We start from the raw sequence: 16,483 nt of genomic DNA on the forward strand, positions 1-16,483 counted from the left end.
CTCACCTGTGATCTCAAATTCGAATCTTATGATTGCTAATATAATAGCCATTAAAAATTTATATAATTATTAATTTCAAGATATATGAAATGAATAAATATACATTCAATCTGATCCGGATATTAAAGATAATAAAAAATTTATTTTGCATTAAATAAACTACAAGGAAAGCCAAGCGCTAAGTAATTAATTAAAATAGACTACTAGTACGGAATGGAAGCAAAAATCAGAATGTTGAAGCGAAATGGAGACCCCTCCCTCCCTCCACAAACAATCTCCTTAAAACCCGTACGTTAACATGCAAGAAAAGAGGCAGGCCTGTAAATAATATTAGACTTGGTCTCTCACCATAGATGATAGATCCCATCTCCTCCTCTTCTCCCAATCATTTTCTCATGCATCAATCCGAAGTGCCTCCCTAGCTCCTTCACCATCCATTAATCCTCCCGCCTTCTTCCTCGACCTTCCACCTTCCTTCAATCTTGATCCCAGCTCTGTTTTTCCTTCTCTTTTTCTGCCTTTATCCTATGCTACGCAGGTACGTCCATTGTCGTTAATTAGCACTGATTGCAGGTATATGTATGTCGTCTTTTCGAATTCAACAAGGCAGCCCCATCGCTCTTTATTCACTCCAATCCCATCCAGCCCAAGGTTTTCTTCCCTTTTTCCTTCTTTTCTGGTGAGTTTTTCTTGGATCAGATTACTCATACACAGGCAAGAAATCGAACGCCATTAATCATAATTCGTACGATTGGTAACTATATATACACATCATATATGCTCGTGATCATGATGAGGTGCAAATGTTATGGTGTGTTCGTTGTATCGTCAATCAAAAGGCCATTGGTCAAGAGACATTGTTAAACGATCGAGCAGCAGCCTAACTACAAAATTAATTAATTAATTGATAATGGCATCTCTGTCTTCCCAACCATCCAAGAAGGGCATACGTAGCCCAGCTGGGAACACGGCCAACAACAACAGCTCCCAGCAGGGAAATCGTGGTTCCACCGGCCAAACTGTCAAATTCGCTAGACGAACTTCAAGCGGTCGCTATGTTAGTCTATCAAGAGAAGACCTTGATATTTCTGGAGAACTATCGGGAGATTACACGAACTATACGGTGCAGATTCCCTCCACACCTGACAATCAGCCAATGGACACGTCCGTGGCGGTCAAGGCCGAAGAGCAATATGTTTCCAATTCTCTTTTTACAGGCGGGTTCAATAGCGTTACGCGTGCGCATCTCATGGACAAGGTGATAGATTCGGAGGTGTCTCATCCTCAGATGGCTGGTGCCAAGGGCTCTTCGTGTGCAATGCATGCTTGCGATGGCAAGGTCATGAAGGATGAGAGAGGACATGATGTCATACCTTGTGAATGCAGGTATAATATCAAGCTCTGACTTCTCTTAATTACGTACAGGAACATAATTTAATTTATTTTAATTTTCTGCTCGCGTGCAGGTTCAAGATTTGCAGGGATTGCTATATGGACGCCCAAAAAGATACTGGTTTATGTCCAGGGTGCAAGGAGCCATACAAGGTGGGTGATTACGAGGATGAAATACCAAATTTTTCCAGTGGAGCACTGCCATTGCCACCTCCAAGTAAAGGAGGTGATCACAATAACATGACAATGACGAAGAGAAACCAAAATGGAGATTTCGATCACAACAGGTGGTTGTTTGAGACACAAGGTACTTACGGCTATGGGAATGCCTTTTGGCCCCAAGATGACATGTATGGCGATGATGGCGATGAAGGGTTTCCGGGTGGCATGTTAGAAAATATGGATAAGCCATGGAAGCCCCTCAGTCGTGAGCAGCCAATCTCCAATGCCATCATCAGCCCTTACAGGTGATACATACATACATACACATACATACATACATACATACACACACACACATATATATATATATATATATATATATATATATATATATATATATATATATATATATATATATATATATATCTTAATTTGTCTTAGTTTTGGATAATTTATTATTAGAATCTGCTTTTATAATTAAGAGTGCAACATTTATTACAGACTAATATTGCCAGAATTAAAAATGTGTAGTTAATTTAGAGGAAATTGATATGAACTGGTATAAAAATAAAAGAGAGGGTAATTGAAAAGAGATTAGTGCTGTGCTGTGAATGACTACAGGTTTCTAACGGAACTGCAACTCCATAGTTATGATCTCATACTAAATTTCTGCAAGCGGGTACCATCCAGCTTTCTGAAGCCCAAATAAATCTCGCAGTCACGGTGGCACCAGCAGAACATGGAGTTCTTGGTCGACTTAGAAACAAGAAAAAAAACTCACAAATTTTCGAATTTTCCGCAACCTTTCTCATGTATATATATTCGCACATATCGGTGCTGACTTACATATACATGACTCCAGACAAAAATTAATGATAAATTGGTAAGCCTGCATAACATTTCTTATGCACGCATATTTGCAGGTTGCTGATTGTGGTTCGACTGGTTGTGCTGGGTTTCTTCTTGCATTGGAGAATAATGCATCCAAATGAGGACGCAAGATGGTTGTGGGGCATGTCAGTGGTTTGTGAAGTATGGTTTGCTTTCTCATGGATCCTGGATATAATTCCCAAACTTTCTCCTATCAACCGGTTCACTGATCTTGAGGTCCTCCGTGACAAGTTTGACATGCCGTCGCCTTCCAATCCCACAGGCAGATCTGATCTCCCTGGTATTGACCTCTTTGTGTCCACTGCTGATCCTGATAAAGAGCCACCACTTGTCACTGCCAACACTATCCTTTCCATACTCTCGGTGGATTATCCTGTAGAGAAGGTGGCATGCTATATCTCTGATGATGGAGGTGCGCTCCTCACTTTTGAGGCAATGGCTGAGGCAGCAAGCTTTGCTGATTTGTGGGTTCCATTCTGTCGAAAACATAATATTGAGCCAAGGAACCCTGAAACCTACTTCAGCCTAAAAATTGATCCAACTAAGAACAAGAGCAGGATTGATTTTGTCAAGGATAGAAGGAAGATGAAAAGGGAGTATGATGAATTCAAGGTGAGGATCAATGGGCTTCCAGACTCCATTAGGAGGAGATCAGATGCTTTCAATGCAAGAGAGGAAATGAAGATGTTGAAGCACATGAGGGAGAGCGCCGGAGGTGATCCTTTGGAGCCAATAAAGGTCCCGAAAGCTACATGGATGGCTGATGGCACCCATTGGCCTGGAACTTGGGCCTTCCCAGCTGCCGAACATTCCAAAGGTGACCACGCTGGAATTCTTCAGGTACCGGAAAACTTCATTCGTTTTTTATTTTCTTGATCATAAGCTGTCTTGTAAATAATTTGATCAGGATTATATTAATTCATGATCATGTGGGTGCAGGTGATGTTGAAGCCTCCTAGCCCTGACCCACTGATGGGAGGTGCGGATGATAAGATGATAGACTTTACAGATGTGGACATACGACTACCAATGTTTGTGTATGTCTCACGAGAAAAGAGGCCAGGCTATGACCATAACAAGAAAGCTGGTGCCATGAATGCTCTTGTAAGAGCATCTGCCATTCTATCCAATGGTCCATTCATTCTCAACTTGGATTGCGATCACTACTTCTACAACTGCAAAGCTATCAGGGAAGGAATGTGCTTCATGATGGACAGGGGTGGCGAGAATATCTGCTATATACAGTTTCCCCAGAGATTTGAAGGCATTGATCCTTCTGATAGATACGCTAATCGCAATACTGTGTTTTTTGATGGAAACATGCGTGCCCTTGATGGTGTTCAGGTACTTAAAATTAAAAAAATAAAAATAAAAATAAAAATAAATACTTGTAGATATAATTATTGCCAACGTCAATTACAAGAACACACACATTAACAGTGATGGATTAATCTTACACACATGCGTTACAGGGCCCGGTTTATGTTGGAACGGGTTGCATGTTTAGAAGATTTGCATTATATGGATTTGATCCACCGAATACAAGTAAGACCGAGGAAAAGAAAGAAGCAGAGACACTTCCCTTAAGAGCTACCGACTTCGATCCTGATCTTGATTTCAATCTGCTACCCAAGCGGTTTGGGAATTCTACAATGCTGTCTGAATCTATTCCTATTGCCGAGTTCCAAGGCCGCCCTTTAGCTGATCATCCCGCTGTCAAGTATGGACGTCCTCCTGGTGCTTTGAGGGTCTCTCGTGAACCACTTGATGCCGCTACAGTTGCTGAAGCCGTTTCTGTCATTTCTTGCTGGTAACGCCAACCTTTCCATTTCATTATTGATCAACTATAGCCAGAAATCACATCATCTGTGACTTTTTTTTTTTATAAAAAAGAGAGAGAGCACAAGACATTCACCATCCATGTTATTACATGCTGCTTTATGTATAGGTACGAGGACAAGACTGAATGGGGGGACCGAGTGGGTTGGATTTATGGTTCAGTCACGGAAGATGTTGTGACTGGCTATCGGATGCACAACCGTGGCTGGCGCTCTGTCTATTGCATAACCAAGCGTGATGCTTTTCGTGGCTCAGCTCCTATTAACCTTACTGACCGTCTCCACCAGGTGCTTCGTTGGGCCACTGGCTCTGTTGAGATTTTCTTTTCCAGAAACAATGCCTTTTTGGCCACTAGGCGTCTCAAAATCCTCCAACGCCTTGCTTACCTTAATGTTGGCATATACCCATTCACCTCGATTTTCTTGATCGTCTATTGCTTTCTCCCTGCACTCTCTCTTTTTTCCGGATTCTTCATTGTCCAAACCCTGGACATCGCATTTTTAATCTACCTCCTACTTATAACTATTTGCCTCGTCCTTCTTGCCATTCTAGAGGTGAAGTGGTCTGGTATAGAGTTGGAAGAGTGGTGGAGGAACGAACAGTTCTGGCTTATCTCTGGAACCAGTGCCCACTTTGCTGCTGTCATGCAAGGCCTTCTCAAGGTGATTGCAGGAATTGAGATATCTTTCACATTGACTTCCAAGTCTGCAGGAGATGACGTTGACGATATATATGCAGACCTGTATCTCGTAAAGTGGACATCCTTGATGATTCCACCCATTGTGATTGCCATGACAAACATGATTGCCATGGCCTTTGCTTTCATAAGGACGATTTATAGCACAGTTCCGCAGTGGAGTAAGTTTGTTGGCGGAGCTTTCTTTAGCTTCTGGGTGCTGGCTCATTTATATCCTTTTGCCAAGGGCTTGATGGGAAGGAGGAGAAAGACCCCAACCATCGTGTTTGTTTGGTCCGGTCTCATCGCCATTACTATCTCTTTGCTATGGATTGCCATTAGCCCACCAAAGACAACCGGAACAGCTGATGGAGCTGGGGGAGGGTTTCAGTTCCCTTGACTGCTGCCGGCTGAGTGAACAGATGCATGAATGAATCTTAGATTACTGACTTGTAAGATTTTCAGGATCCAAGACAGTTCAAGAGAACAAGGCTTGAGATGGAACAAGATTTTGCACTTCAGTATTTTCTTTCTGTAACTTTCTAATAGACTTACGGTCAGCAAAAGGTAGCCTTGAAGGAATGGTTACATGCTGAAAAATCTGTAAGCTGAAGGTCAAATATTGATGTCACTCCCATAAATTTTCGTGATAATTCAGTGGCCTGTTTTTTTTTATCCCTCCCAGTAATCCTGTCCCCATTCAAATGCATTCACGCAAATGCATCACAGGCACCTAGAACATAGCCAGCACGTCGTTTTTTTGCCTCCCCCTGCCCAGATTGTTATATAAGCATGCACCTAATCATATAGCATATGATCAAACATTCAATTCAGAAAAATAATCAAGCAGTAAAAAGGCGCATAAATTAATTCCTTGGCCTTACAAGTGACCGCCGACAGAAATAAAAGAATCAACACCCATCATACATGGATTCTATGATCCACCACATTCCCCCTTCTTTCCCTTTTAGTAAACCAAAAAGGCATTATATGAAGGGAAAGAAAAAACTGAAATATGTAAATAGTTCCTTAATGATTCAATTCTGATGATTTATGCTACTTAATTACAGAATTAAACAAAATAAAACAAGTGTGTAAATAAATATATCCAATTAGATAATCAACTGTGAGTGTGACTAGCAAATTACACTACAAAATCAGAGTTTTGACTTGATCCTACATATTTCAACTCTTCGGAGCAAGATGACCGTGAAATCTCCTCCCTGTGTGCTCAACTCAAGTGACTGCCAAAATGCGAATCCTAAAGATCTGACATCTCAAATGGTACTCGCACGAACAACTGGCCATGCAGGGTGACCACAGCAGATGTCTGATGCGGATCAATTCTGGTAGGTAAACTCACGACCTGAAAGTAAAACCTTCTGTTAGTCTTATTACTATTTACTTGGAAGTGGTCCTTGCTGATTTTAAAACCTGACGCTGCGAAACACCCATCCACAACTTAAGGCAGATGTTAGGTCATCAAGGCTTTAGAATCAGTCTAGGAATAGCAGTTTCATATTGAAGAATCCAGGACATGGATGCAACAAAACATAAAGTTACTATTTTATTCTTCAACTGTAAAAGATTGAAATTCTGATGTTGGAAAATATTTGCATAAATAATACACAGCCAAAAAACTGTCTACAACATCCTCTGAGTGCTCTGAACATGCAGAAAAAGTCAAGCAACCCATGCAAACAAATGCAAATAACAAAGCCCTGTTCATGCTTAACAAACCTTTTTAAAAGGTGTCACGCCCCAAGGATTATCCAGATGCTCTGGTTGGCCAGATATGATCAAACGCCCTGCTGGATCAGACTGAACATGCACCTGGCAGCAAAGGACAGAATAGACTTAGCACATGAAGATTTATAGAATGTATAGATTCAGTTAGAAAGGCAATCATCCACATATATATATATATATATATATATAAGGAGAAGAAACAAAAGCAAACTCAATTGAAGGCAATATCACAGACAACCGGGCAAGTGCCATAAAGTTACAGAACAGGCTAACCACCCCTTGGGCTGGACCTCCAAGTTGGATCAGGCTAATATGTCATTCTAGGTACACTTCTAATATTGCTTCCTAATTGAAGGTTCTGTAATTTTCATGCTCAAATGAAGAGACATTGTCAGGCTCAATTGCCATGCTCAAATTAGAGAGTAGCCTAACTGGATGCAACCCCAAATGGCAAGAAAGAGAGCACCAGAACTTAAAAATTAAGTTTCCTTGCTTTGCTGGTGTACTTCTAAGCAAAAGCCAAAGCATTTGGAACCAGTCATCATTTGCATCTGACATTCATTTTGCTGCACTGCAGCCTCCATAATCAAACTTTACCTCTAAAAACTTGAACTTCACTTAAAAAGCTCAATTAGTCTTTGTGTGATAGTTATCGAAATTGAGAAATTGATGGACTTGTGAGTGTGAGTGTATGTGAGAGAGAAAGAGAGCTTACCTCCTCACGCAGAAGCCCTGGAACTAAAGCATATATCTCAAAGCAGTCATTCTGCATGCAGTGAAAAATTAAATCATATTAGTTCTTAACTAGGAGAAGCTTGGGGAGAAATTTATATAAGTACCATAAGAAAGATGAGAAAACTTACAGTTTTTTGCACATTGATTTTTACCCAGTCAGCTGGGGGTCCAACATCAATGACCATTGCATCCCCCCTGCCAAAACAAAACCCAATTCATCACTTCAAATGTATGGGTACAATCATCAAATCAAATATCGAGGCGTATAATGTGATGAAAGAACCACTGATCTTAACTGTGATTTTATTGCCTTCTTGTGACCAAAGTGGACAGCACCCTCAACAGGTGATAGCCGTTTACGCTTCAGTAAACCTAAGTCAATAGGTCAAGTTTAGAAAGAAAGGCCATGTTTGCAATTAAAGTGCTGAAGATGCTGAATCAGTTAATTAGTCATACCGTTTGTTTTAAGCTGCTTGTCACCCTTTGGTGTAGAACTCAAGTTCTTATCCTAAATTAAAAAAAAAAAAAAAACTAAAAGATGAAGTTACACAAAAAAATGCAAATTCCTCCTATGATGAAACCAATCCACATGATGGGAAGGGAAAAAGGTAAAACAATCAACAGAAAGCCAAAATTTCACATTTGCAGAGATTGGAAGGTGACAAACCTTAATGATTGGATGACAAACCTCACCATTGCCAAGAAGACGCTGGGAATGCCAACCCTGCATAGCACGAGCTGCAGCATCCCTTCTTGCCCTACCTGATGCAAGAGCTTGACTTCCACCAGCCTGTAATTAAATTGAAAATTAAATAAAATAGCACTCCAGGCGGATGCAAGATTGTATTCAAACAAACAAACGTTGCCAAATAGAACTAAAAGCATGAAAGTTTCAGCTCAATCATAAAGACAGAATAAAACAAGCCAATTGAAATCCACAACAGAAATAATTTGAAAAGCATATACTCCATCAAATTTAAAAAGAAGTGGGTAAAAATAAAAATAAAGAGCGCAACACAATGAATAACTTCAATGAAGTTTCAGAATTAACTTTTGCCTGTCAACTAGAATTTTAAGCCACTGCACATCTCCATATCATCAAAGGCCTTAAGTCCTTTGAAATCAGTTCATGAGTACACAAGAATCAACTCAGTTTTCTAACACATAGCACCCATTGATATAACATCCAAATCCTGACTTAAAGCAACTGATCCATAGTGAATACAACTATAGCCAGTACAGTAAAACCCCACACCAAAACTTATCTAAATTTCTTAGAAAAGACTACCTTCCTGTTTTCCAACACATCATAATCGCAATCCTGTAAATTGTCAACTTTCTATGCATAGCAATTTTATCTCCAGAATCAAATCTCCATTGCATCCCTCATTGAATCACTAGAAGACAGTCCAAGTTTACAGAATATCTGGGAAAGCTTAAAATCCATGATTTTATTAACCATACCTGATTATAATTATTCCCAAATAAAAAAATGCAACTGTTACAGCTTTCACTCCACTATCCGCAAACCAATGTACAGTATGAACACCTAATTCTAATGCAACACTTTCATTCTTAAACCTTCAAATGGTACTCTCTGCCTATAAAATGTCTTGAGGACCACTTACCCAATTGCATTAAGAATCTTGAAGACAGAGGTGAGACATGCAAACATCAATCACAGTTAGCTATTAAAAGTTACCTGATTTTCAGCCCTCATAGATTCTGTCAAGGGGCCATCTGAAAAAGGTAGCTCACCATTCTTTAATTTATTCTTTTCATATTCAAGGAGTGCCTGAAAAAAAACGATACTTGTGAACTCCAAGAACCAGGTAAAGGACAAACTGGAAATGCGAGATACAACATTTTCAAAAAAAGAAAAAGTGTGCAATTAAAGCATAACCTTCTCATAAAAGATTCGAAATGTCCAAGAGACAGTAGTGCAGGTTCTGTGAAATTCAAAGCATGATGAAAAACTCAAAATTAGTATCCAATAAGAAATGTAAGTTCTCCAGATGTGCAATAGAAAAGTGTTCATGATTGTCAAACAAGAGCACAGGAGTCAAGTTTCATGTTAATTAACCTAACTTGTGGTGTCCAATCATAGGGACAACTCTGTTTCTTTCCCTATATATATATATTTACAAACTCAAGAAAATCACTACCAATAGAAGCGCTACATAAAACAAAAAGCTTTGGGATCTCTTGCAAGTATTAAATAAGTAAACATGCAAAGTAATTTATACTTCACACAAATTTGCTAGAGTAATATGAATCATTTCCTACAACCTTACCATAGAACTAACAATTGACACAGATATTAGATATCAACTAAAGAAAAAAGCATCTGTAGAAAAGAATAAATTACTTTGGTGGTTTGAAAGATTCTCCCACTTGCCGCCATAATTTGCATGATGTCACCTACACATGATCATGACCGAAAGGTAAATCTATGATACATTCTCTAGCAGCAATATTCAGATACATAATTTTCTAAACCTTTTTTTGTTCCTTTCTTAATGCCACATGGAACACAATCATGAGATTGAGCAAAATGGACCCATAATAAGAATTCAAAACTATTTAAGATCAAGCAGTGTCTGAAATATTGTCAAGCACACATTGGAGTTCACAGTGTCTGAAATCATGTCACCAAGTACTTGGAAACAACGCAAAAGAAAAGTAAGGAGAAGAATGCTAAAACCCGGCACATCATGCAAGAAGTTCACAGGTTAGGCTGGATCAATGTAAGACAACATGAGAACTGATTTATGACGACCATTTGAAATCACTTGTAACACATGATTAATTACGTCAACAAGGCATCCAGAAGTAAAGGAAATTGCAAATAGAACCGATAGTTAGGTAAATGAAAGGCGGCCTGCGTTGCAGGGGACGAGAAATTAAGAAAAACCTGTTCATAGCCTCCCAACTTGATCACCAATCTCCATAACCTACATGGAATGAGTATAAAAGACAAAAAAAAAAGAAAACAATTATGACGTGCTATAAGGAAAAGCAAGCGAAAGAAAGAAGAAGAGAAAGAAAGGGACTTACTTGAGCAAATTGAGCTCTTCTTTATAAAATTTGGGGGGTTTGAATTCCAAGTGGTTCTGTTTATGAAAAGATTCAACATCCTTCATAAAAGCAGCTTGCTCTTCCTCAGTTCCGGACTCGTAACCATCAGCAGAAGAATCCAAAAGGAAAGACTTGGTTGGTGGTGGTGGAGTGTTGAGAGCAGAAATTTCTGTAGGAGCTTCCTTCTTGTCAATTTCTGTAGGAACTACAGCACCTTTCTCATCATCATCTTCTTCATCTTCAGCTTTGGGGTCCGAGTGACTCGAGGGAGGAGGAGGTGCGTGAGTGCCCTCGTCATCATTTTTGAGAGGCGGAGAAGAAAGCTGTTTGGCACCAGCAACATTGGTAGCGGTGGTGGCTACATCAGTGTTGGGCTCATCATGAGGATCCTTGTTGTTGTTGTTGTTGTTATCAACTGTTTCGTCCCCCTTTCCCTCAGACTTGATGAAATCTTGAGCGGCGGCGGCATTACAAGTATCATGATCATGGGGATGAGGAGTGGCAGGATTCGTATCGGTTAGGTCAACTGAAGATTGGATATTATCCTTGTCCTCTAGAGCTGAATCATTAAGGGCGAGTGAAGGAGGAGTGAGAATCGGAGCAGCAGTAGCATCAACATCGTTACCTTTGGGGTCTTCGCTGGAGGCTTTGGTTTCGGCTCCCCCTTCCTGTTCCGCTTCCGGTTCACCTTCCGGTTTGAGATTGTCGGGAGCGGGCTCCTTCTCATTGGCGGCTTCTTCCTCTTCTTCTTTGGTATCCACCATTTTTTCTTCAGTGTTATTATTACCATCACTTGCCATTTATTATTATTGTTTGGATGGTGAATGTGAAAACCCCCTAGACCAAAAGTTGCAGACTTTTCGTTATGATTAACAAAATAAATAAAAGAGAGAAACAGAGGAAGAGGGAGAGATGCTTGAGAGAGAAAGGGCTGTGAAACCCTAGCTTGATATGGGTTATTTAAAATGACCAAGGCAGAAACAGAGGTCCACACAACACGTAGTGTATTTATATTTATTTATTATTATTTAATGCTACATTGAATTATTATTATTATTATTAAACTCGCAAACACTCCAACCCTAACCAGGAAGAACACCCTTTTTTTTCTCTTTCCTTTTAAGATTTATTCTTGAGCAGGAAGGAGCATTAAAACTTAAAAGAGGTTAGGACAGACAGTAACAAAAGGGGGGGAATAAATAAAGAGAGAGGAAGAAAATAAGGAAACAACACGACGACTATCCATATGGGACGGGAGGTGGCATTATTCATCAATTCACTCACCTCCACTCGGTCAGTCCTAGACTTCTTCTTCTTCTTCTAGCTCTCCTTCGTTCTTCTTTTGCTTCCACTTTCCAGATTTAGAGAGAGAGAGAGAGCTCTAGCTGTGGTGGGTAGAAGAGAAGAGTGATTGCTCAACTGACTCGTAGCACTTAGTGAGTTTGTTTGTTCAAGTAAAGCTAAAGGTAGAGAGTATAGGGGGCAGCGCGGCGCGGGGCAGGGCAGCGACGCAATGATGTGTTGAATTCATGATCATATCACGGCACGCGTGAACTGGTTTTAATTCATCGGCTGGGTTGGCTCAGCTCAGGCAGTCCCTCTCCTCCCCTTCCCTCATGGATGATAGTACCACTACCCAGTTTTATTGGGCCTAAGGCCTATTCGATCCGCTCTTTGTAATTAATTAAAAGGCCCATCATCACCTGAATCTGATCAACTCAAAGATCCTTCAAGCTGTAGAAATGGAGAGCACTCTCTCTCTCTCTCCCCCCCTAGCGTGTTATTTTCATCTGATCTCCCTCCCTCCTTCCTAATTCCTCGATGAACACCAGAATTATTGCCTTGGCCTCGCTCTTTTTTTCTTTTTGGTTCCTATTTTAGTTTATCATCCCGCTGACCCAAACGCACATCCATAAGAATTTCCTGCCTAACACATATCAATTTGCTAATACAACAGCTTCCCACCTTTTTTCCCGTTGTTCTAGCCCCAAGGGCTTCTTCTTCTTGAAACCCTAGGACGCCCCCCGCCCCCAGCCCCCCCTCACTGCTTAAATCTCCTATCGAAAGCAGAACAGAAAAGACGCCAAGAAAGAAAGTGGGAGCTCATTATCAGTAGCTGTAGCAGTTTCTAAGTGTGGGTCAGTTGAGTTGTATCCTTTATACCACTTATTCCTCATTTCCTTACATGTACTAATCTTACCACATCTTTTCATTTTAAGTGGAGCAGACAGACACTATTTTAGGTTTATGTGTATGTTAGTTTAATTTCATCACATAAGTTGAATTTGAGATGGAAAACGAGGTACTTGAATTCGATATAGGTTTAGGAAGTGGAGCTGATGATGATGATGATGATGATGCTGTTGACATCGATATTGACGACGATTTGCCTTCCACTCCTCCCCATCATCTTACCACTTCTCACAATTCTGCTTCCACTTCTGCTACTCGAATTTACCTTCCTGAGGGTGACCTTTCGGATCTTGAACCTTATGAGGGCATGGAATTCGAGTCCGAAGAGGCTGCCAAGGCCTTCTACAATTCCTACGCTAGGCGTGTTGGCTTTAGCACCCGTGTCAGCTCTTCCCGCCGTTCCAGGCGTGATGGAGCTATTATTCAGAGACAATTTGTGTGTGCCAAAGAGGGCTTTAGGAATTTGAATGAGAAGCGTACCAAGGATAGAGAGATCAAGCGCCCCCGTGTTATCACTAGAGTTGGTTGCAAAGCTTCCTTGTCTGTCAAAATGCAGGATTCTGGCAAATGGGTTGTCTCCAGTTTTGTTAGGGGACATAATCATGAGTTGGTCCCTCCCGATCAGGTGCATTGCCTCCGTTCACACAGGCAAATATCTGGCCCTGCTAAGACCTTGATCGATACGTTGCAGGCTGCTGGAATGGGCCCTCGTAGGATTATGTCTGCCTTAATTAAGGAGTATGGTGGGATTAGCAAAGTTGGATTTACAGAGGTCGATTGCCGGAATTACATGAGGAACAATCGTCAGAGAAGCATGGAAGGAGACATCCAGCTCCTTTTGGATTATTTGAGGCAAATGCAAAGTGAGAACCCCGATTTCTTTTATGCACTCCAGGGGGATGACGGTCAGTTTACGGGCAACGTGCTGTGGGCTGATCCAAGAGCCAGGGCAAACTACAGTTATTTTGGTGACACTGTTACTTTTGACACCACCTACAGGTCCAACAGGTACCGCTTGCCCTTTGCGCCCTTCACTGGAGTGAACCATCATGGACAACCTGTTTTGTTCGGTTGTGCTTTCATATTGAATGAGACTGAAGCATCATTTGTTTGGCTGTTTCAGACGTGGCTTACAGCAATGTCTGGCCGTCATCCCCTGTCGATCACCACTGATCATGATGCAGTGATAAGATTGGCCATCATGCAGGTCTTCCCTGAGACCCGCCATCGGTTTTGCAAATGGCATATATTCAAGAAATGCCAGGAGAAGTTGTCCCATGTGTTACTCAAACATCCAACTTTTGAGTCAGAGTTTCATAAATGTGTTAACTTGACCGAGTTGATCGAAGAATTTGAATCCTGTTGGTTGTCACTTGTTGATAGATATGAACTTCGGGATCATGAGTGGCTTCAAACAATATATTCTGATCGCAGGCAGTGGGTCCCTGTGTATCTGCGGGATGCTTTTTTTGCTGAGATGTCTATAACCCAGCGAAGTGATAGCATGAACTCATACTTTGACGGTTACGTGAATGCTTCAACCAATCTGAACCATTTCTTTAAGCTGTATGAGAGAGCTATAGAGAGTCGGAATGAGAAAGAAGTTAAAGCAGATTATGATACAATGAACACAAACCCAGTTTTGAAGACCCCATCTCCAATGGAGAAACAAGCATCCGGGCTTTACACTAGAAAATTGTTCGTGAGATTTCAAGAGGAGCTAGTTGGGACGTTAACTTTCATGGCATCTAAATCAGAAGATGATGGGGAGAGCATTACATACCAAGTTGCTAAGTATGGGGAAGATCATAAAGCTTACCATGTTAAATTCAATGTTTTGGAGATGAAGGCGACTTGTAGCTGCCAGATGTTTGAGTTCTCTGGTCTTCTGTGCCGACATGTGTTGACAGTCTTTAGAGTGACCAATGTCCTTACTCTCCCATCTCGTTACATTTTGAAACGATGGACAAGAAATGCCAAGAGCAATGTCATATTGGAAGAACGCCCTACTGATGTATATACCGGCTATCTTGAATCTCATACTGTTCGGTATAATACCCTACGCCATGAGGCCTTCAAATTTGTAGAGGAAGGATCCAAGTCCCTAGACACTTACAATGTGGCAATGGGTGTTCTGCAAGAGGCCACAACTAGAGTTGCACAAGCAACAAAGAATGAGGGGAGAGCTGGTGATGTCAATGGCCGTAATAAAGGGGACTCCGCAAGCAGTGGAATTAGGGCTAATTATACCAGCGGGAATCATCTGGGGATCTCTGGCCAACCTTTGTCTGAGGTTAGAATCATTTTTCATTTACCATGCTTCGTGCTTCATCTATTTTCTTGCAATCACATGGTGTCAATTGATTTCATTTATTACTGTCTACTGCTTCATTTCTCCATAGACCTACTTGTATACACCATTTTTCTACGTTCATTTTCTGTTCTTTTAGCTCTCTTAATAAGTTGGTTTTCTGCTAAATGTTGAACTTTCACACCTTCTCAATGAATCCAAAATTTTGATTTTAAAATTCCCATGAGCAGCATCTATTTAGTGATTGAAGGATACCCTCATCATGGTGATCACTAGAAAATTGTCTATCTCAGACCTTTGTCCATCCATGTACACACAAGCTCAAAACTTGGAAACCTCTGTTAACATGACTAGTATTCTTCACCTATTTGAGGTTTTTGGCAGGGGTGTTTGTTGAAGAGCCCTTGGTATTCTTTTTTAGCTTTTTATGTTAATAATAATAAAACATACATATGATCATGGTCATTTAATTCAATATGAGAATTTCAGTACAACCATTAATTGATTGCATCCTAATTTTAGGAATTTCTAGTTCTCCTGTACTCCTGAAGGCCTGTATTGAGTTATTATTCTGAATAGATGTGCTGAATGAAATAAAATCCATGCATCAGGGAAATCTAAATCGCATGATATCCTAAATAAAATCACTTCATTTTATGGAATTGTTCGTAGATGTTTGGGAAAATACAAGGGAAAAAAACGCAGTTAAAGAATTTGTAACTCTACAAAAAAGTTTGACTTGAAGTCGTGAAGTATGGAGGAAAATTGAAAAAAGAAATACTGTACATTGAGCTTGTAAATACTTAAGATAAGAGTGAAAAACAACCTTGTATATCTGGCTTTTCACTGAGAAGGCTTCTTGACCAGCACAAGACCAACGCAAACTGTTTTTCAATATATTGAAGGTTCTCTCACGATATCCTTTGCATGGCGGTTAGTGCCCTCATTTCTGATATGGCGGTGCAACAGAGGTATCTGTATTATGATGCTCTAAGGCCTGTTTTTAACTTTCCTTTTCATTTACCACTTTGCAGGAGGATATGGACAAGAAAATCCAAGAACTTAGAGATGAACTGGAGTATGCAAATCGAAAGTGCGAAGTCTACCGAGCTAACCTGCTTTCAGTTTTAAAAGACATTGAGGATCATAAGCTACAATTGTCAATTAAAGTACAGAGCATAAAGATTAGTATGAAGGGTAGTATCTGAAGGTGCAGTAGAGTTTTACCATGTGGTTTCTTTTGTATTTTCTTCCCCTTTTCCTTTTCCTTTCCCTTCCCAATCATATGAAAGTCCTAGTATTTAAACTGTGATGTGGATGAGGTTGTGTTTTTTTTTTTACCTTTTTAGTGCTATAGAGAATTTAGAGATTGTGAATAACTTTGAATTTATGTTCTCTTGTACAGTGCACTTATTATCTTTAGATCTATACGAGGAAGCAATGATTTCTTCAATTTT

The 16,483-nt window shown here is 40.4% G+C and overlaps 3 protein-coding genes across 3 annotated transcripts; 2 read left to right on the top strand and 1 right to left on the bottom strand.

Annotated features, from left to right (window-relative positions):
• The first annotated feature begins 311 nt into the window (after positions 1-311).
• Positions 312-5,635, top strand: LOC18098176 (cellulose synthase-like protein D4). The gene is made up of 6 exons (XM_006384812.3): positions 312-1,386; positions 1,467-1,859; positions 2,478-3,285; positions 3,385-3,789; positions 3,918-4,255; positions 4,394-5,635. Exons 1-6 carry the CDS (start codon positions 911-913, stop codon positions 5,358-5,360), a joined length of 3,387 nt encoding a protein of 1,128 aa, XP_006384874.1. The 5' UTR covers positions 312-910; the 3' UTR covers positions 5,361-5,635.
• Positions 5,636-5,974: 339 nt separating this feature from the next.
• LOC18098177 (AT-rich interactive domain-containing protein 6) lies at positions 5,975-11,959 on the bottom strand. Its single transcript, XM_006384814.3, has 13 exons — positions 11,807-11,959; positions 10,502-11,359; positions 10,359-10,398; positions 9,813-9,865; positions 9,348-9,393; positions 9,147-9,239; positions 8,112-8,234; positions 7,901-7,952; positions 7,741-7,816; positions 7,573-7,639; positions 7,425-7,475; positions 6,701-6,793; positions 5,975-6,326 (listed from the first exon to the last, which is right to left on the bottom strand). The coding sequence occupies exons 2-13, from the start codon at positions 11,320-11,322 to the stop codon at positions 6,222-6,224; spliced, it is 1,620 nt and encodes a 539-aa protein (XP_006384876.1). The 5' UTR covers positions 11,323-11,359; positions 11,807-11,959; the 3' UTR covers positions 5,975-6,221.
• An 853-nt stretch (positions 11,960-12,812) lies between these two features.
• LOC18098178 (protein FAR1-RELATED SEQUENCE 5) lies at positions 12,813-16,479 on the top strand. The gene is made up of 2 exons (XM_006384815.3): positions 12,813-15,008; positions 16,061-16,479. Exons 1-2 carry the CDS (start codon positions 12,813-12,815, stop codon positions 16,232-16,234), a joined length of 2,370 nt encoding a protein of 789 aa, XP_006384877.2. The 3' UTR covers positions 16,235-16,479.
• Positions 16,480-16,483: the final 4 nt, after the last annotated feature.

This window comes from Populus trichocarpa, chromosome 4 (assembly GCF_000002775.5).
Source record: "Populus trichocarpa isolate Nisqually-1 chromosome 4, P.trichocarpa_v4.1, whole genome shotgun sequence".
Lineage (NCBI taxonomy): Eukaryota > Viridiplantae > Streptophyta > Magnoliopsida > Malpighiales > Salicaceae > Populus > Populus trichocarpa.

Excerpts from the sequence above, each read along its gene's own strand:
- LOC18098176 (XM_006384812.3), top strand. The coding sequence starts at position 911 with ATGGCATCTCTGTCTTCCCAACCATCCAAGAAGGGCATACGTAGCCCA. Across the intron at positions 1,860-2,477 it reads GCCATCATCAGCCCTTACAG|GTTGCTGATTGTGGTTCGAC; the intron begins GTGATACATACA and ends GCATATTTGCAG. Across the intron at positions 3,790-3,917 it reads GTGCCCTTGATGGTGTTCAG|GGCCCGGTTTATGTTGGAAC; the intron begins GTACTTAAAATT and ends CATGCGTTACAG.
- LOC18098177 (XM_006384814.3), bottom strand. The coding sequence starts at position 11,322 with ATGGCAAGTGATGGTAATAATAACACTGAAGAAAAAATGGTGGATACC. Across the intron at positions 10,399-10,501 it reads GAAGAGCTCAATTTGCTCAA|GTTATGGAGATTGGTGATCA; the intron begins GTAAGTCCCTTT and ends CATTCCATGTAG. Across the intron at positions 7,817-7,900 it reads CAAGCAGCTTAAAACAAACG|GTTTACTGAAGCGTAAACGG; the intron begins GTATGACTAATT and ends CTATTGACTTAG.
- LOC18098178 (XM_006384815.3), top strand. The coding sequence starts at position 12,813 with ATGGAAAACGAGGTACTTGAATTCGATATAGGTTTAGGAAGTGGAGCT. Across the intron at positions 15,009-16,060 it reads CTGGCCAACCTTTGTCTGAG|GAGGATATGGACAAGAAAAT; the intron begins GTTAGAATCATT and ends ACCACTTTGCAG.